This window comes from Exophiala spinifera (assembly GCF_000836115.1).
Source record: "Exophiala spinifera strain CBS 89968 unplaced genomic scaffold supercont1.7, whole genome shotgun sequence".
In the NCBI taxonomy this organism is placed as follows: Eukaryota; Fungi; Ascomycota; class Eurotiomycetes; order Chaetothyriales; family Herpotrichiellaceae; genus Exophiala; species Exophiala spinifera.
The window spans coordinates 1,536,522-1,556,460 of record NW_015622519.1 but is presented as its reverse complement, the minus strand read 5'-3'; the positions used below and the strand labels follow the sequence as shown (position 1 = coordinate 1,556,460).

The 19,939-nt window shown below is 52.1% G+C and overlaps 6 protein-coding genes and 1 non-coding gene across 7 annotated transcripts; 5 read left to right on the top strand and 2 right to left on the bottom strand.

Annotated features, from left to right (window-relative positions):
- Window positions 1-418: 418 nt before the first annotated feature.
- On the top strand, window positions 419-2,088 carry PV08_09552 (uncharacterized protein; the record flags this gene model as incomplete). Its single annotated transcript, XM_016383868.1, has 6 exons — window positions 419-499; window positions 592-761; window positions 859-1,083; window positions 1,196-1,585; window positions 1,675-1,819; window positions 1,882-2,088. The coding sequence occupies 6 exons, from the start codon at window positions 419-421 to the stop codon at window positions 2,086-2,088; spliced, it is 1,218 nt and encodes a 405-aa protein (XP_016232491.1).
- A 1,287-nt stretch (window positions 2,089-3,375) lies between these two features.
- PV08_09551 (uncharacterized protein) lies at window positions 3,376-4,494 on the top strand (the record flags this gene model as incomplete). Its single annotated transcript, XM_016383867.1, has 2 exons — window positions 3,376-4,313; window positions 4,374-4,494. 2 exons carry the CDS (start codon window positions 3,376-3,378, stop codon window positions 4,492-4,494), a joined length of 1,059 nt encoding a protein of 352 aa, XP_016232490.1.
- Window positions 4,495-4,989: 495 nt separating this feature from the next.
- Window positions 4,990-5,106, top strand: PV08_09550. Its single transcript, XR_001622135.1, has one exon. It is a non-coding gene; the product is annotated as a 5S ribosomal RNA (ribosomal RNA).
- A 669-nt stretch (window positions 5,107-5,775) lies between these two features.
- Window positions 5,776-11,873, bottom strand: PV08_09549 (uncharacterized protein; the record flags this gene model as incomplete). The annotated part of the gene is made up of 3 exons (XM_016383866.1): window positions 5,776-6,407; window positions 7,391-7,568; window positions 7,623-11,873. 3 exons carry the CDS (start codon window positions 11,871-11,873, stop codon window positions 5,776-5,778), a joined length of 5,061 nt encoding a protein of 1,686 aa, XP_016232489.1.
- A 1,311-nt stretch (window positions 11,874-13,184) lies between these two features.
- On the top strand, window positions 13,185-13,801 carry PV08_09548 (uncharacterized protein; the record flags this gene model as incomplete). The annotated part of the gene is made up of 2 exons (XM_016383865.1): window positions 13,185-13,201; window positions 13,285-13,801. 2 exons carry the CDS (start codon window positions 13,185-13,187, stop codon window positions 13,799-13,801), a joined length of 534 nt encoding a protein of 177 aa, XP_016232488.1.
- A 502-nt stretch (window positions 13,802-14,303) lies between these two features.
- Window positions 14,304-15,312, bottom strand: PV08_09547 (uncharacterized protein; the record flags this gene model as incomplete). Its single annotated transcript, XM_016383864.1, has 3 exons — window positions 14,304-15,134; window positions 15,188-15,223; window positions 15,283-15,312. 3 exons carry the CDS (start codon window positions 15,310-15,312, stop codon window positions 14,304-14,306), a joined length of 897 nt encoding a protein of 298 aa, XP_016232487.1.
- A 2,037-nt stretch (window positions 15,313-17,349) lies between these two features.
- Window positions 17,350-19,314, top strand: PV08_09546 (uncharacterized protein; the record flags this gene model as incomplete). Its single annotated transcript, XM_016383863.1, has 1 exon — window positions 17,350-19,314. One exon carries the CDS (start codon window positions 17,350-17,352, stop codon window positions 19,312-19,314), a length of 1,965 nt encoding a protein of 654 aa, XP_016232486.1.
- Between the last annotated feature and the right edge of the window lie 625 nt (window positions 19,315-19,939).

The window sequence follows — 19,939 nt, the reverse complement described above, 5'->3', positions numbered from 1 at the left end:
GCCGGCCATTTCGACTATCACGCGCTGGGGCTACTGTAGGAATCGATCAAATTCGGCACTAGTTAGACGCCATACAATACGGCTCGTACTTCTCCGACAGTGGATATAGTCCCGATGATAGGCAATTCGGCGCCTCGGCGCCGCAACGCCGAGGAGACAGCGGATCAATACCAACCTCACACAACCTTCTCATTTCCTTGACATGATTTACATAGTACGAAGTACTACATGGTATAGTCTTTCGTACCGAGTATATAGACAGGGGAAGTGAGAGTCAACGTGAGACCAACTCTGTGCGTTAGTAATCTCGACTATTACTGCCGCTGACCGAACCAGACCCAAACCAGCGTCCTCAAAGTGCCACGGAAAGTACATTCACAACAGCCAGCCTTAGACATATATCAGGTGTTCCATCACAATGGGACTACAAGAGCAGCAAAAGGTTGCGGACGAAACAATCACGAAGGCATCTCCAGAGCTGCGGGATATAAATTGGGATGTAAGTTGTCCCAGCATACCAGCACTCGACTTTGGCCGTGATTGGTATCACGTTGCATCTCGACAGGAGAACTAACACGACACAATGCACAGCTACACTCGCATCCCGAGGTTTTATTTCAAGAGCACCATGCACACAAGGTGTTGACTAATTTCCTGGAGGAGCGAGGGTTTAAAGTCGATCGCAGTGCCTTTGGGCTCGAGACAGCCTTCAGAGCCTCGTATGGACCCGAGGGGGCTCGTGCCGTGGCAATCAACCTTGAGTACGTAATGCTACTAGGAAGACGTACTCACCCAGTGTCCTCCGCTTTATACACTCCCCTTCTCGCATTTCATCTGACCGAGTTACTTTCGGAACAGATATGACGCCTTAGAGCAGATTGGGCACGCTTGTGGTCATAACCTGATCGCTACGGCAGGACTGGCAGCTGCCATCGGGACGGCCGAGGCTATCAAACAGGGCAAAATCAATGGACGTGTCGTCGCCATCGGCACACCCGCAGAGGAGGGAGGCGGAGGGAAGATCAAAATGATTCGTGCCGGAGCGTACGATGACATCTTCTGCTGTGTAATGGTCCATCCCGCGTAAGTACATACTATAGTTTTGGTGGTTGACACGGAGCAAACACGCCTATGCGTCAAACTGTAGGCACCGTGCCTGCTCGTGGTGTCTCTGGCGCTGACGAGAGGCACGCAGGAAGAAGGACAACGCATACGTGACTTCGATGTGCGGGTCCGAACTAACCATCGAATATATCGGCAAACCCGCGCACGCAATGGCGGCGCCGTGGGACGGCATCAACGCCCTTGATGCCGTGACTCTGCTACAGACCAGTATCGGGCTGCTCCGACAGCAGATTATGCCCTCGGATCGCATCCGGGGCGTCGTGCTCCAGGCTGGACAGCGCTCTGGGGTGATCCCGGCTTATGCCAAAGCACGTTACTGCGTACGGTCCGCTAGCCTGGAGAGATACAGTGTCCTGAAGCAGAAGTTCATCAATTGCCTGGAAGCCGCGGCACTTGCGACGGGCTGCGAGCTGAAGACGGACTGGCTTCCTGCGTACTGGGACATTCGGACCAATGAAGCGTGAGTCGTGTAGCTTTTCCTCTTCAACATAAATACTACCAGGATCTTTGGGGCTCCCCGGCTGACACACGACCTATCGAACCACACAGGCTTGCAGCCAAGTTTGTCGAGCACATGGAGCGGCAAGGCGTGTCGTTTCGCTCCGCGTACGAGCAGAAGATGGACCAGGATTGCTTCAGCACCGACATGGGCAACGTCACCTACGTCGTTCCCAGTATCCATCCCACGTTCGAGGTATGTTCAATCTTGTGTCTGCGTCGCCCGAACCCCCCAGGGACTGACCATGAGCATCGCAGATCATAAGCCCAGGAGGCACGATACACACAGCCCACTTTGCGGCTGCGGCACGGGCTCAAGACGCGCATGATCGAACGCTGAGGTGTGGCAGGGCTATGGCTTCAACAGCGCTGCAAGTGCTGATGGACGATGACTTTGCCGCAGCAGTAAGGCGTCAGTTTGATGCTGAGGACTGGTCAATTGCTGCCGATCCAGCCCTGGCTTAGGTAGAGAGAATGGCTGAAAATAGGCTCCTTTATCAGTGATTGTGCGTGTAACAGGTAATAGGCTGTACGCAATCACCCTTGCGTGCTGGCAAAGACCATAACATTCTATCTTCTGAGCACTATAGATCAATATTCCGAGTCTCTTCCGTAACCCGACAGAGGGAATCACGACTAAAGATGATGTTTAGCTTATCCGAAATATAGTACAGAAGTATATTGAAAACGATCGTACTATTATCCTTATAGTTCTCTCTAGTAACGTCGATGTTACTATCCAGGAAAACCTGAGGCTTATGGAGGATTACGATGAGGCTGTTAGGGATCGGACTATTGAGATAGGCAGGACGTATAAATGATCAATAGTATGTATTAGTCGTACCCGACACCCTATGGCAATACACGACTTCGAGTATGTGAGAGAAGAATGCTTCTCTCATGCGGTAGATGAGCTATCGGTACCTAACGGTTGAGTTGGTCTCGGCATTCATGACACTTCGTCAGTTATAAAGTTATAGTCAAAGGGGCGAGGAGGGGCCTGGGTCAAAAGACAGAGAATCTGGCAGTCGACAATGTCATGTATTGGTTGTTTGGTCTAAGTGTCTAGTTCTGACGGCGCAGGAGGAAGTCAATGTAATCTATGCTTGTGCTAAATGCGGCAGGTGCACCCCCAAAGCGCGTCAAATCAAGCAAAATGCCCCGAGGGCGCACCTGCGAGGAGGTATAGCCGCTAGAGGCTATAGAAATCGAAAAGTGAAGACTAGAGCCTAAACGCTTAGAGGCGAGAGGAACGCCGTTTTATACTTAGGGTCGACGTGTCGGCGAGAGAGCAGGGAAGCATTAGACCTTAGAACTAAAGGTTAAGACCCCTTCGTAGGGATCCAATAATGGAGTCCCCCTAGTCATCGCAAATTACGGAACCAATCTTAGGACGGGCGTACAGTACCAGGGGAACTACAGTAGACATCAAACCGTCGCTACGACGGTGTGTAAGAGGGTGAGTAGGAGGGTGAGGAGAAACTGAGAAGAGGTGAGTCGCGAGCATCTGGTCTTAAAAGTGGCACGGTCTGCGTGAGCCCGCGGAGAGTTCAAAGCGGTTCGACCATTGTTCGAGCTGCGCTGATTGGCCAACTCAAAACAGTTCGGAGCGAAACCGGGCCGTTCGGTGATGCTACCCCACGACTCGCGCCGGTGAAAGCGGTCGAACACTGAAGACTTAAAAGAGAACGGGATTTGTACACATATTTTACCCATTGGCATACGGAATGAACACTATTCCCGTATGACTAGATGCTGCAACTCAACTGTCGAGCACCTTTCCGGGGGATCTTTGCCCGACCGGCCATCAGAAGGTACCACTTTCAAAAGCCGCTTTCGGAGCCTCGGACACGGTTTACCGGCAAGACCATCGTCGTGACTGGTGCCAACTCTGGTCTTGGGTTCGAGGCTGCGGCCAAATTCACCGCCCTAGACGCCTCTCGCGTTATACTCGCGGTCCGCGATATTGCAAAGGGCCAGCAAGCCAAAACCGCCATCGAAGAACGTACGGGCATCCGCAATGTGTTGGAAGTATGGCCCCTTGACATGGAGTCATATTCAAGCATTTGGCAATTTGCTCACCGCTGTACCGAGGATCTCCGCCGGCTTGACGTCGCCGTCTTGAACGCCGGAGTGTTCAACGTCGGCTACGCGACATCCCCACAGGGATGGGAAAACACTATCCAGGTGAACGTCCTATCGACGGCGTTGTTGGCGCAGTACCTCCTTCCCAAAATGAAAGACACCGGACAGCAGTCCGGCACGGGCGAGCCGCCTGTCTTGACATTTGTATCCTCTCGGCGTCACGAAAAAGTTGTGTTCCACGAGGACGAGCTGGACACCCAGACGATCCTGCAGTCACTAAACGATCCTGAAAGGTACAATTCAAGTCGGCAGTATCAAATATCAAAACTCCTCGTCATGTGCGTGATGCAAAAGCTGGCAGCCATCGTCGGATCCGGGTCAAGCAACCACGAGCCTGACGTCGTAATCAATGCTGTCTGTCCGGGATTCTGCCGATCAAACCTAAGTCGAGGACACCAAGGGCTGATCGCGGACACAATACGGCTCATCCTGAATACCCTGGTGCTACGGACCGCGGAGGAGGGCGCTAGGAGTTTGGTATCAGCCGCAGCACTTGGGGTGCAATCCCACGGCCGCTTCTGGTACGACGATGAGCTTTACGATTCGTAGGTGAACAAACAAACCCCTGTCTCTCCGAAGCTTTACTGAACCAAAACCAATACTAGGTCTCATCCACTGTTATCAAAGGATGATAAAAATACCTTTGTTGAGAATGTATGGGAGCGAATTCAGTCCGTGCTTGCGCAAGAAGACCCTAACTTCAGAAAAGTCACCAGTCTCTTGTGATAACTGAAGTCTGTAATACGAGCCCGGGGATTGCCGACTCATTCGATTCTAGTATGATCTCAGTGAGGCCTCATAGAGGGATCTAAATTTCCAAAAGACATCGTCAAGTAACATCAACAAGGACCACAGAGTTGCCTGCCGCGAAACAGAATCTACAATAATCACCGCAACTCTACAAGGGATGGCTGAAATGCAAAATTGGAAGGTCATTCTAAAACAAAGCCTCTGTACACGAGACTACGCACATCGATGGCAAACAATACGGAATTCACACTCGTGACTGATCAGTACTTACTGTAGGTCGGAAGGTCTCTCAATGAAATTCAAGGTTCGGGTTGACATTTCCATGACTGTGACCAATGAGAGGTAGTTAACCGGGGTGTTTTTATCAAAAGGCACTAAGTGACCTGACTTTGAACTTTCTTTTATCTGCCACAAGAGCAAACGTACCATTAGTATAATTATAATTTCTGAACATAAAATTATTTGTCGCAATCGACCACAGGTTGTGGAATACAGGGCTTCCCGTCCGCTCAGCCGTACTTAAGCCACAAGCCGATCAGTTAGTACTACCGTGGGTGACCAGGTGGGAATCCTGATTGTTGATTGTTTTTGGCTTTTTGCTTTTTCTCCCTCCTTTGGAGGCTCTCTTTACATTTATATTTGTTTTTTTGTAAGTCGAAGGAGTTGAGAGAGAGGTGTAATCCATAGTGTATAATTCCATATTTTATAGGAAAAAATCCCCGGACAATCAGGAAATATAATGATGATGACAGTGATGATAGCGCTAGTGATCCGCAGCCAAAAAGTCGAAGATACAACCATGTACAATTAATGTCACACAAGCCTCGAGTCTCATTGTCATGAGCACAACTAGGACAGGGTTCCAAGGAGAAGTTCAGGAAGCAACACTCACCGAAAGATTGCTCCAAGGAGACTCATCTCAATATACCTATAGCTTGGCGGACCCCTGAGCTTCGCACTTTGTCACGCAAGCTACCCGCACAAGGAACTTCTCTTCCTTTATGCTCAAGAGTCTTGCACTGGGGCGCACCCCTAGATACACAGGAATACTTCAACTCCTTCGTTGTGTCATCACTCTGCCTGTTCCTCGAGGCATTCCTAACAGACCTCGGGAAAGTCGCTCGCCATTCGTGGAAACTGATGATCAGCGACGCGAGCCCGGGGTTTGCGAACCCGTTCAATTCTAGTACACAGAACACACAGACCAACTCAGAGCTTCTCCTTCACACCTTGTCATCTCTCTCTTTTTTGAACTTCTCACAATGACCATTCAGCATAGACCGAGGGCTTCGCAAGCGATTTTACGTGTCGAGTCTCGGTCGTGCCAGGTGTTGTCATCCACGGCGAGTAAAAACTGAGTGCGCCGTTTGGGAAGTCCACAACGGCACGTACTCTGAGGTACGGGCTGATATCGGTACAGGTCATTATGTTGGCGTATTGACGTACCCACACCGTATTTTGCGTCGTATCATCGACAAGCTTACAGCGACAGGTGCCCATGTCCGGTCCGCCCGAGATGCTCAAGTGCGTTCGGAACTTGAGCTGCTGGGCCGTCTTGTCCGAGCCGAATGCCGGGCTCTGGATGACCTTGTTCACGTCGTGGATACCTATCTGCTCGGTGGAGAACACGTGGTTGTTCAGGGTCAGGCTGAACGCGATCTTTGTACCGCGGCCGACGTAGTCGCATCGGGCTTTGAGCCTGTAGTATCCATCGTTCTCTTCTGATTCGGTCCAGTAGTCGCAGATGGAGCCGTGGTCCCAAACCGTCTCTAGGGGAGTAGTATGAGGAGTCGTCGAGTTGGAATATTGGGGTGTCGGGCTGGTGTGGGGCGCCGGGGCCGGGGCGGCCTGAGTTGACTTGGTGTGAAGAAGACAAAGCACTACCGCGACTGTCGATATCAGACTTGTAAACCGAGAGGGAAACTTCATGACGATGATGGCGGCGATTTAGTCTTGGTTGGGTAATTGCAAAGTGTCTTGCTCTGTATACTGTGGTTGTTGAAGATGCGTCTGAGACCACTGCTTTACAGAATCACGCTCCCCCAGGCTCGCTCGATCTATTTAGCCTTCTACTCGTAGGTACTCACTACTCGCTACTTCAACCTGCAAAATTGGTTGAGTTTCAGACCACCCAAGTATAATGTCGAGCCTATTTCGGCTATTAGGTATATTTGGCCGGCCTGTGGCGCTTTAGCGGTCTTTGGCCTGTCGGCGCCAAGGAGAAACGTTGCTTAGAGAGGCAACAATTCCTATCTGGAAAGGTACAGTACGTCGCGGACAGCTGTAATACGCCGTCCTCTAACGTGGCACGACTCTAGACCCTTGGCAAGTTGTAATGTATGGTACGCGGCACACCAAGTGACGCGCTAGCGTCCCAGTGAAGAGTTAAATGCTTTCGCCTGCGTCCAGAATCGGTCTGAGTTTACTGAGGCGAAACTAAAGGGTCCGAGATGCAATTATGCACGACTCAAATGAGAAAAGGTTCTCATGCGTCACACAATTCTCTAGTTGAAACCCAAAAGCGAGGTAGAGCTTGCCAAAGAGTCTCGTTGCTCGTGTTGTCCGGGATTTGCCAAGGACAACGATGGCCATCCCAGAGCAAGGCATGCTGCCGCAACTCGGTCCCTCGCCATCATCTGCGAGAGGACAAAAACAACCGAGTCGCTACACGCGGACTGACCCTATCGGCACAAACACAATCCGTGGCCGCGATAGAGATTCCGCAAAGATATCCATCCACAGCGTCAGCATCAAGTCCTCGTTATTGCCTCCCTTCCCCGACGAGGCGTGAGGCCCTTCTTCATCACCATCGGTAACATGTCCAAATATCTACTTCCCTCTCAACCTATGTGGCTTCCTCGACCGAACGCACCTGCGCCTAGCAATGCCGCTCTCAGATCTTTCGCCCTTCTCGAAACCAACGGCATGAGCTGTAGAGCAGGGTCTCTGGCATCACGCTCTGCAATCGTCATGTACAGACTTTCAAGCTTTGCAATAAGCGACGTCAAAAGCGCGGGAGCATGCTGTGCTAAATCCGCTATCTCGGGATCCTAAAGAGTATTTGTCAGCGAAGTCATAACATGCACGCAAGCGCCATGACATACCGAAACGTCGACCGCATTGAAAGCTGCCAAGATCCATTCAAGTCTCCGAGCAGTATTCGTGCCCAGAGAGTTGCCAATTGTGATAGCAATCGAGAACGCAATAAGAGGTGATACATCCGTAGCAAGATACTCAGGCGTGTAATGAATGAAGAGTTTGTCGAAAAGCTCAACCGGCTGGCCGGATTGAAGCCATTTGATAGAGCCTTCCTCGTAACGTCCATCATTCATCAAGCCGGTGATCTCGTCAAACTCAGCTTCCTCCTTGGTCTTCTGTTTAGGCATGCTCTGGTGACCAAGACTTTGTGGCGATGGAGTCATACGCGCCGTTGACACTTGAAGTGATCCGCCAGGGGTGCTGGTCTCTCCAAGAGCAGCCAGTTGACGCCGGTCTTTCAAGATTTGATTTTGGAATGCGACCTGAGAGTTGGACATCTGTTGCAGTGTATCTGTGGTAGCCTGGAGAACTTGACCAAGCTTTTCCAGCCGATCCATGTCATGTTGCCTAGCGGTCTCTAGCTGGTGGATCTCTTTGCGAAGCCGAAGCTCGACATCAGATGCGGCTTTTTCAGCTGCAGACACCGCAAGCGTCGTGAATGCCGGCACAATCTGTTTCTGTAGCATTTCCACAAGCTGCACCTCCGTCTGCTTCGAAATTTTCTGGGAAATTGTATCTGCAATGGTTCGGCTCATCTGAGGACTCTGCAGAGCCGCGTTTATAGCAATCGGCAGTCGAGCACCCAATTCTTGCGGCACCAGTGATTGAAGGGATTTCTGAACGGCGTCTCCCACCTGGCTGCTGACAGCTTGCACAGTGGCACTAGTGACAGCCGGGACCATGGTATGTTGCATCTGTGCAGTCAAAATGCGTGACATGGCTTTGTCAACGTTGTTGGTCAAGGTGGTAGACACCAGACGCAAGAGAGCCTCTTGACGTGCAACGTTCGACGAGTCCTGCACGACTCGGTCATTCTGGATGTTCTGGTACAAAACATTCATCTCTTTACGGAACTCTCCCGCTACGCCACGCTCCACCTTTTTGAGCTCTTTATCAAGCCAGTCACCCGAGATGCCTACGGAGACGGCTTCACCAGCTGCGGAACTAGGCTGTCTGGCGGAAGGATCCTCGGATGGTGTGGGGCCTGGCTCAACAGCAGCCTGGGCAGATATAGGCGGCTGCTTGGTTGGCGAGGACGTGCGTGAAGATGGCTTGTCGGAAGCACTGAGCTCTGTGGAGTGTCCTGCCTTCTTTTTGCTCTTCTTGCTCTGCTTGCTTGATGTGCCCTCGGCCGATACTGGTTCAGCTTGAGGTTCGGGAACGGTGAGGGATGCAGAAGCAGCTTTAGGTGGTTCTTGCCCTTCTGACTGCGCAGCTTCGATACGCTCAGCAGAAGTTTCAGCCTTCTTAGCAGCCTTCTTCTTGGACGTCTTGGAGGACTGTGGTGGTTCTTCAACGGGAACCTTACTTGATTGACTTTCTTCAATGACACTTCCAAGTCGCAGTTCCTTCAGACTGATGAGGCCTTCGTCGGCTGCGCTAACACCGTGTATGACTTTACTCTCCGCATTCCAGCCAAGATCTTCCTTGTTGATGGTTAAGCAAGTCACGCCTTTTGAGTGGACCACATAGAGTTCGAAAAGCGCAGCTTTCTCGTCGATTGTCTTTTTGTCATCCGTCCCTCGGTATATGGGCAACAACTCCACGCTTCTAAGTTGACCGCGTCCAGAGAACGAGATTTCACGGATGCCGCTCATGCAGGCCGTGGATTCTGGCTTGGGGAGTTCCGGATCTTTCAATGCAATGCGTTGAACAAAGGCAGCTTGCGAATAAGAGGAGCTAAGCGTGTATCGAGGAGCCGAAAGGTGGATAAAGAAGAGCGAGTTTCGGGTAGGGTGACCGACCACAATGATGCCACTGTTGGGATGATAGTTGACGCTGCAAATGCCGTCGGTCTCGTTCTCATGAGGAAAGTTGATCTCCTGGACGGCTTTTCCGAGAGCAATATCCCAAAGCTGCAATGTATGATTCTGTCTCAAACCGACCAGCACGTACCGCAAAGCACCCCCCTTAAGATAGGGACGGGCCTTGTCCACGAAGAGCACCGATGTAGGCCATGATTTTTCTGCGGGTGAAGCTGTAGACAATGATAGCAGTGGCGTATCAACAGTGAGACCGGCATCGTGAGCAGCAGTTGCATTCGACTCCTCTATCAACTTGCGGATATCCCAGAACCGCAACCTGCCAGTCTTGTCCAAGGACACAATCAGGCTGTCGTCTTCACTGAAAGTGAAATCCTTGCCGGCCTTACCGGTGGAGATCTGGAACGCTCGCTCGGAGAATAGCTTGTCTACGTCGACACGACGATTGCTCTCGTCAACACCGTAGCGTGGAGAAAGAGCAGTTGCAGGCCAAACCAGATGGATTGACTTTCCTCTACCAATGGCAAAGAACTCCGGATGTCTTGAGCTTCGCTTGGCACGGGTTTTGAGAACACCTCCAGCCGTATTCTCATCTGCTGGCGGGTAAGGAGGGAAAATGAGGCTCTCAGACTCAAGCTCATTCTTCTCAAAGAGATCGTTACCTTCCTTTTGAATGGTGGCATAATAGACGGCTCCGCTGACACCCGTCCCAAGAACGGCCTGCTCGTCAGACACAGGTCCATTCAGTGAGGTAGTACAGAAAGCGACATTGAATATGCGATCATGAGAATTCTTGAAAACCTGTCGATCACTGCCATCATCCTGCCGAATGATTCGCATGCCACCACTCTTCACGAGAGCATAGGTGATATACTTGGCCGTGGCCACTGCGAGGGAACGGTCAAGCTGATCAAAATCCTTTTTCAGACGTGAAATCTCCATAACGCCGTCATCGCGAACTGATACATCAGATGGTTTGTCCAACTTCATGGAGATAGACACGAATGGTTTGATCGGGAAATTGTAGACAGGAACGACCCGCTCGCCGGGTTCTTTGGAAGGGGATTCTTCCGCATCTTCCCATTCATCCCCACCATTGGGATCTCCTTCAGTTGGCTTGTCGGCAAGATAGTCGTGCTGAATGCCATTGCTCGGCTCCACTGCAGCTTCAGGCTTGACGGAAACTTCAGCGGTGTCAGCAACGGGAGGCTTCGTCACCCCGAACAGTCTTTCAAGTTGCTCTCGTTTCTCCTTCTCGGTCTTCTCGATCTTGATCTCCTTCTCTGGTACGGCTACCGAAGGCTCTCGAGAAAGAGTGCCCTGCCTACTCGTGGATGGTAGACGAGGTGTAGGTGTTAGAATCTTCCTCTTCGCAACTTGCTCTGGGGTAGCCACCGGTGGAGCTGCATCCTGAATGGTATCATGAACAGACTCTATGCTCTGCACTGGGATATCAGAAGCACTGAGCGCCGGAACAGGAGTCCTCGTCTTCGGGGTCTGCGAACGGGAAGCCTGGAGCGCCTCGAATGGATTGACATAGGTGAAGAGCGGCTTGTTCTCGGCACCAGACGCGACCGCTGGCTTCGAACCACTCTGCTCTTGGTCTGCGGTCGCGGCTGGGGATGCTCCAAACAGACGTACAGGAAGACTGACGGCGTCTGGAGTTGGGAGATTGGGTTGTTCGGGCTCAGGCTCGGATTGTTTAGGCCGAACTCTTTCCACAGATATTTGTCGGCCTAGGTTCCCCGGCTGGGCTTTGCTGAGGAGCTTAAGCAGAGCGTCCTGGGATGCATTCTGAGCCGTGGCAGGCGGTTGCAAATCGCCGCCTCCTCCTTGATCTTCCAAGTTGAATGGGGACTTGGGGGCGGCTGATGGTCCAGCTGGAGGTGGACTCATGAATTTTGCCACAAGATCGGAAGCTGACAGCGACGGACCGCGGGCGGTATTTCCTCCTTCTTCTGGTTTTGGCACACCGTTCTGGCTGCTCGCCGTCTGAGCGACGACAGGAGCAGGAGCAGGAGGAAGGGCAGGGGAGGTCGCCTCGACATTGGCTGAAGCTTGAGACGAGGCTCCGAAGTTGAGCAGATTTAGAAGTGATTGAGCTGTGACGGTGGGGCCAGCACCTCCTTGTGAAGGCAAAGCAGCTTGCGAGCGAACGTTTCCGAACGAAGCAAAAGGCGGCGGCGGTGTCGAAGGCAATGGCTGGGCAGTACCTGCAGACTGAGGAGGGAACCCGCCGGTGCTGAGGCCATTGGAAGCTTGGGAAGGCGCAGGCGAATCGCGAGCCTTGGGCTTCAAGTTGGCAAAGAGAGCTTGAAGATCGTTGTTCGACATGTTTCAGCCGAGCGTAGAAGGACAAGCCCGCAGAAGAGCTCACGAGCCGGTGAAAGCAACGATGAGATGAGCAATCAGGCTTAGAGGTGCAAGGTACAAGAAGGCTTCCTTTTTCTGGGATTTCACACCCAGAAAGTGGAAACGAAGCGACGAATGAGTGGCGGCACAGAGAGTGCTAGGATGCTGAGACGCAAAGCTACAGACGCAGCTTAAAGTAAGAAGTAAGAGCGATTCAACAGGAGGAACGTGGAAGCCAACCCGCGGTGCAAAAGGACGATGGTACAAGGGTGTGAGGTAAAGTGAGTAAAGGAAGAGGCTGCGGAGAAACGAAGCCGCGTCAAAAATCTCATGGTGACATCGATTTATTTTACCCAGTGAATGAGTCTATGCAATACGAGTCCGGATAATTGATGTTACTACTCCGGGTTGGTCACCAACTTAAGTCCGGGGGGGGGCTTAACTACAGTTTAGGTTACTAAGGTACCTATAGACTCCCTAATGCCCCTAAAGCATTTAACCTAGTTACAGAGGTACGGAGCAGGAAATATGGTATATACAATGCCCTCCGGAGTACGGATACATACTAACCGAATCTCACATAGGCATCTATTGTACTTCTTTCAATTTATAGTTGAAGACCACAGACTGCTTTTTGTGGCCTCAAGTAAATTCGACCATGACCACAGTCGCTGCTCTTTATGTGGGCGAAGCAGTCGGTGGCAGTCACTCTGTCGACTCGAGTACAATTAAGAACAATGAAGGGCTCGTAGCGAATAGAATTCCTGGCTTCTTGATGACACCGGTAGAACGTCGGGGGCGACAATCTTTCTCGCATCATCTTCCAAACTCTCCAAAACCCTCGGCCGCAACATTCCGTTCCGCCTGAGAAGACGAACCACCACGCTCTCAGATTTCCCTGTTGAACATCGACCACACCTGAGTCTCCTCTACTATGAATCCGAGACCGTCCCATCGTCTCTGAGCCAGGCTCCGTTCAACACCTCGACGAGTACACCGTCAGGCGAGGGAGATAGGATTCAATTGGATCCGATCGCCTGCGAAGAACCACTCAACGCATCGAGATCGAAAGCCTTACCAGTACCATTACCGACGCGGCCCTGACGCCTCCAACAAGGAAAGGAGCAAAAAGACCTGTTCGGCGGGTACTCACCTACCTACAGCTTGTCACTGCGCACGGCATTTTCATTCCTACCTCGAGTCTCCAAGTTGCGACGCAGAGAAACAACGTATCCGGCCTGCTTAGGTGCCTGCACAAAGTACCTGAGGTACTGGTGAGATACGCATCGAATGATGTACTGCTTGCGAAGGTGCGTTGTTGGTTTCTCCACCCTCTTTATTCATACGTAGAAATCTCAGCACCAGCAAGTACTGACTTTCCAACGCCGGCCAGCTACCTCCCACTCCTCCTCCTCCCGCTACCACTCTCGCTGTCGCCCGTCCACCTCGTCATCTTCATCGCCCTGACCTACTTCCTCAACCGGCCGTGCATATACTGCTCGCTCCTCCTCGTCATCCTGTTCGCGACGTCGTGCCACTGGTCGAACCGATGCTTCATCAGTCTCAGCCAGTATGGCGCCGAGAATGACACTTCGTCTTCGATCGCCTCGTGGTTCATACCCCGGCTGTACACGACTCCGCCCACGGGTGTGGTGCCTGGGCAAACGAGCGATGTTCCGGAAATGGGGGCATTCCTCTTGGACGTCGCCAACAGCACCGTCACCGGCGTGTCGCAGGCGCTGAAGGACTCGGCCTCAAACTTGGCCGAGGGTGCTCGTTCCAAGCTGATCACGAGTCACGGGCCGGGCTCGCTGCCGGTGGACGTGGGAATTGGTACACAATGGCTGCGGCAACTGCTCGGCCGCTCGGAGTGGACTTTGCCTTATGTTGAAGTCAAGATTGCTTTATGACGAGATGTCCTCAAACTATACATTCTGTGATGGGCCGTTACTGTTGAGCCAGGCAGAAAATGGCAGCGTTTCAGAGTCTTCATCTGACCATAACCGTAGCTCCAGAGTTGTACATGATTGATGTTGGTTTTATTTATCGTACTACTCTCGCAAAATGTTCTGCTATAGTGTCAAATTACAGCTCGCTCGTGAGCAAATCGCCGCTCATTATGGCTCGTCTGTCGGAAATCGCAACGATATGGCGCGAACCTCCAGCCCAAATGCCCCCTTGCATATTTCGAAACACCAAACGCTGCGTAAAAGTCGTCAAGGTCTAGATCGAGAGGCCCAATTCGTAACCTTTGATCAGTGCCACAGCGGGTGAGCATCAATCAATTCCTCTGGCAGCATGCGCCAACCGCATGCAACAGCTCCTAGACGCACCCCAATGCGTCCCCAACATCTGTTTCAGAGGAGCCTGGTAACGTCCATGTCCATCTCGGGAAGTGAATTAGGCCCGCGATCATTGGACCGGCCAGTCGTCCTCCGTGATGGACGACCAGAAGACGAAGATTGCCACCACGCTGAGTAGCGTGAAGAGTGTTTCGAAAAGGGCACCGTTGACCTTGCCATCGGTTGGGTTGCAGATGTGGACAGAGATCACGTACATGAAGATCTGGCCAATGGCGAACAGCAGGGCTGCTGCACCCAGATAGAGCATAGGCTTGGTCTCGCCCAGAACCCTCAGTACCAGGATGGATTCGAGCACGAAGAAAAGGAACATGAACACCAATGGCGCCAATTGGTAGAGCACATAAAGTGCGATGTTGCGGTGTGAGTGTGCGGGTGACAACGAGTCATCCCAATAGCCGGTCCACGAGAATGCCGTGTCGAGCGCAATATATCCAGTCCCGACGAATAAGGCGAGGGAGCTCCCAGCTATCAACCCGAGCGACAAGGGCGTACCGTCGTCGAGAAGCTGATATCCCACAAACGCATTCGTCAATAATATCCACGTTGTTGCGGTTATAGCCGCAATGTGAACGGCAGTGAAGCCCTTCCGTACATCGTTGTCCAGCGGGAAGCCGCCCATTGTGAATATTTCGCAGATCTCGATCACCAAGAATCCTAACAGAAACAGTTGCATTTCTCTTCGACCGACTGCGGCCGCCTTTCGTTGGGCCCGCAATAATAAAAACAAGGTGACGAGAATCGATACGCCGGCGAGTAATATAGATCCTAGGTTTGCCAGGTGTCTGCCATTGCTGAGAGAGATTCCGCGCAAGACACAGCCTCCGCTTCCGTCGACGTTGACATATTGAATACCGGGTGGTTGATTATTGGCTGTAAGAATCTACACAGAATTAGCTGGACATGGAACAGTCCCCGGGACGAGAAAATACTCACGTTACATATTGGCAGGAATGAATCGGCACAAAAGTCCTGCAAGTAAATGTTACTCAGCTGTTCCACGGGCCCTGTCCTCCATGGTATAGTCTTACTTGGAATTTCCCAAACTGTGTGCTCCCCATCGCTAAAGCTCCTCAAGGTCACTGCCCCCCCTGCAACTCTCTGCAATGTGTGTGCTGATCGCGTGTAAGAAGCTGCGCTGTCACCGTCGCGAGAGCATGCGCTCGAGGGTGGCGGGTTATTGATGAGCGCAAAGGGCTTGAGGTCGGAGAGGTGGGCGAAAGGTGAAATCGGCAGCGAAGGAGGCTGTTGGGCCGGCGAGAATATTTTTGGAAAAAGAGACTCCGGAAGAGCAAGAAGCGTGGTCACTCGAGGATGTTCGAGGTGTTCAGGGTTATTGGCTGCCGGAGCTGCTGGTAGCAAAAAGTTGGCAGGGTGACTAGAAGTGGATTCGAGTGGCAGGGCGATTTCCAGGAACCTTGTGCCTTGGTTTTGTCGGCGACGGACCCAACGCACGCCACGTTGTCGCGGTGTGATAATTTTGGAGATGAGTGTCGGGGATCAAGTGAGCTGCTGAACGAGGCGACGATGCCTGCAACGCTGAACCCAGGTCGTCGTACTCCGTATTCTCAGTATGTGTGGTAGAGAAGGACGGGAGGATTGAGATTGGCTTGGGAGCACGAGCGGAGATTGAAGGTGCCTTTAACTCTGCTGCTGAGACTGGGACGCTTGGACACGCCGCCCCCAGATGGCCCCGTTTCAATTTAGATGCTGGACAGGGAGAAGATGATTCGAGCAGGAGACTCGTCTCTATCGCATCCGACAACGACCCGTGTCGCCGGCTATAAGTTATTAGTGACCGAGTTGCTACAGTCAGCACGAGCAAAGACTTCCTCTACGGTTATAATGGGGTGGCAGGCGATCTCGTGCGATGCACGGCACGCCTGCTGATCAAGTGGTCTCCGGTAACTCTAAATATACACTTGCAACACTGCTGCATGAACTCTGAGCTCGTCAGTCCAGTCTGTAGACCGTATGCGATGCTGGCGAACAAGGTGGCGCAGCTGCCCAGAGAATCCACCAGCTCATCAACGATCCGTGAGCACCGAGTCCTTCTTCTGCTCTTCCGCGTGCCTCAGTATGAACATCATTCATTTGACATTGACTCATCAATCGTCCGTGCTGATTTCCATGTTTGTCTGATCCGACAGCATTATTTCATGTCCATCGCCGCAAAGTGAGGGAATTCGAAGAGGTGCCGTCGCCTGTACAACTCCAAGTCAATCTCGGCACAGACACAAGCACAAGTATAGATCTACAATACTATCTCTTCGCGTATCAATGTCATGCATACTCTCTTCCACTATGAGGCTGTAGAAACATGCGCCAACGATGTGGGCCTCATGGAAATTGCGTGGCCTGCTTCGCGTATCCGTTGATGCCCCCTTAGACAGGGTTTAAATATGCAAGATCCTGGGTCCTCGCCGGCTTCGAGAATCCGTAGGATGAGATCTCCTACGGACACATTTAAGAGCAAAAACTGCTCCCGTATTCTCATGGCCTTTGAGAGTAAAATGCATTTTGGCGCCACTGTCTAGACTGAAAGCCTTACCTTCAATTTCGTTGTTTCCTCCCTCAGTCGCATAAGTTCCATGGTCCACGGTAGAAGAGGTTTCAAGGCGAAGTCAAATGTCCTCGGGGAGCCATAAAGGCCTCGAAATCAGTAAGCGCATGAGACAAACCTTCCTACGGTCTTAACAAGATTTCCAAATGTCCAATGCTCCTCTATGGGCTCTTCTACGTGGCACACGGAAAACAAGGTGGTGCGACCCAGCAATGGCTCGCTAAACTTTCCTCTCACAGAATTAAAGTTAAGCTTAAAACAAGCGTTGAAATCAGCTTTGGTGGCCGCATGATGACGATGCCTTTTGCATATTCTCGCTGGGCCGTGACTCGATCGTTGGCCTTTGGAGATCTCGGAATCTGCAGCGGGCGTCGAATTTATGCACAATCCATGAAACCTTGACCCATCCACAGCCTGTTGCCTTGACCACTTATTCCGTTCCATTAACCGCCATCACTCGAGCTCTTGATAACCCACCCGCCCAGGCCGTTATCCCCTCGACGTTCGTGTCGTCCGCTTCAGCCTCACATGCGCCATGGCTCCTTCGAGTCAGTCACGGCCTCGACGCGCTGCACGGGTGCGATACAACGAGGACAGTGACTCTCTCGATCTCTCCGACTTCGATACGAGACCTCAGCCACCACGGGCTGCTCGCCGCAGAATCCAGACCTACCGGGAAAAGAGTAGTGATGATGAAGATACACTGGAAAGTTCGTCGGACGACTCCGACTCCCTGTCAGAGGAGGTCTTGCCGCAGCAAGGGACGCGATCGCGCCCCAGAGCAATACACAAGCCCTCTGCGAGACCCCAAAAACGGAGAACTCAAGTGGCTGGAACAAGAGCAGTCGGAAATCCCTTCAGCGCATACAAAAGACAGAAAACGGGGGCGCACGAAGTCAGCCACAGCAAACCCAAGAATGCCGTCACAATTTCACTGCCACCGAGTGGTCGCATCCCCCCATGGCAACAACTTCCTTACCAAATCCTTGTGAGCATCATGAAATATGCAGCATATCCGCTGTACGAATCCCGGTCTCGGCCCAGGGCCTCAATACACTGGCTCTGTTCGTTGTCGGTCCTCTGTCGGTCTTTCCATGATGCTTGTACAGCCGCCTTGCTCCATAATCCTCCCCTGTATCCCGATGTTCGAGCTTACGGTCTCATTCACCTGTTGCAACACGACCAGGACAAGTTGATGACAAACTACCGCAGAAAAATACATTACCTTGATATCGAGGTCAAGCATCTTCTCGCCAGGAAGAGTGGTATTGCTCTAGAAGATCTGATATCTTACACGCCTTTGCTACAGGGCATGCGATTGTATTCTACGTACGACGATTGGAGAACCGAGGTATGGGCTCAACCAGGAGTGCGCAAGATCCACTGGTCCTACCCACCGGAGCTATTTGATCTCCTTGACAGTAACAATATTATTCTAAAACAATTTGAGTGGAACGGGAGGTTTCCTGGTCCGACAGAAGTGTTGGAAACAGCACTTGCCGTCCACTCAAGACCGGCTTTCAGCAGACTGCAGGAATTGTCGCTTTTGAACTTGACTGCTCCCGAGAAGTCAAGTGACGTCGACATTGCAAGTTCACAAAGTGTATTTACGCGGGCTTTGGAACACCTCACGTCGTTGAAGCGACTGTCCCTCACCAGCTGCGGTTACTTGGATGAATCCACTACCCCCATGCTTCCAATCGGACTCGAATACCTCGAGATCGATAACTGCGCTGAGCTGACTTCAGCCGCGCTCGAGCGATACTTGCAAGTCGGCGGCAGCACCATACGAACCCTGAAGCTGTGCGACAATCAATCCATGTCACTGGGTTTCATGGCCGACTTGAATACCATGTGCCCTCGCCTGCAGGATATCGACGTGGACATGCTGTATGTCGACCCGACGTCATATCGCGATCGAGACCCCCTGTACGACGAGCTCCTTCCGAATGGGCCTCCGACGTGGCCGTCCAGCCTCGTCAACGTTTCGTTTGAGAATATGCGTCAACTATCAGCCGAGGACGCCGAGGACTTTTTCGACTCGCTCGTCGAATCTTCGCGGCACCTACCCCACCTGAAGAGACTCAACATCAAGGCCATCCTAAAGAATGCCAGCTGGCGGGATCGAGCACAGCTGCGGAAGATATGGCTGCCCAAGCTCCAGAACGTCTTCCTCAACAGATCGAAGCCCTCTGCCCCCGGGCCCGTCGCCATCGCGGCTGGAAGTCACACCAAACGCCCGACCCCCTCTCAGCGACAGAGCAGCAGGATCGCCGAGAGCCTGAAGCGGATGAGCACAGGAGACGATACGGGCGATAGCGACGACACGTCCTCCCTTGCCATCCAGGGTCGGTGCGACGTGGTCAATCTACAGATCTCCGACCAGAGGCCCGCCCAGGACCAGTTCCGCGAAGATGACTTTTTAGACGACGAGCCAAGTGACGACGATGAGTGGATGGGCGTGGATAGAGAGCCGGTCTTGACTGGGTATGCTTGGTGAAACCGTAACTTGGGCAAACGAGGTCCCTCACTTAGGTACCTAGGTGCTGTACCGGTGCCCCGGGTCTATTGGTGTACGAGGTTAGAAATTCTGTACAGTACTGACCCATAACTCTGGCGCAGTTGGATACGAGACAACGCTTGTTCATATGTCGCAGTCCACTGGCAGCTGTCGTTGGGTTTCGGTTTCGTGGGCTTTGGGGTTTTTATTCGGCCTCGGGGCGTTTATCCTCATAGGAAGTAATATGTTCCGCAAAACGATGAATTGCGTCGATGATGGTGATAATGATGATAATGATGACGGTAGTAACTTGCATCTCCCTCTCAAAATCGTAGATCTCATCTGGAAGCGAGTACCATTATCCTGGTTGGCAGACTTGGAATCCCACAGCGCTGCTCAGGTTTTTGCTGCGCCCTCGCTTCACACTACCTACCGCCTTTCCACATCATTCATGGTGGTGTACCTGAGACACCGATGTACGAGTTGTGGTCGCACGGAAATGACGGCTGCTGCACACAACAAGGAGGGAAAAAGGCGCAGACCTAAGAGTTCGCAAACATGGTAAAATACCTGGTAGTCTGAAATATGTTTGTTTTTTTTTCATAGATTGAGATTTACCCCTTCT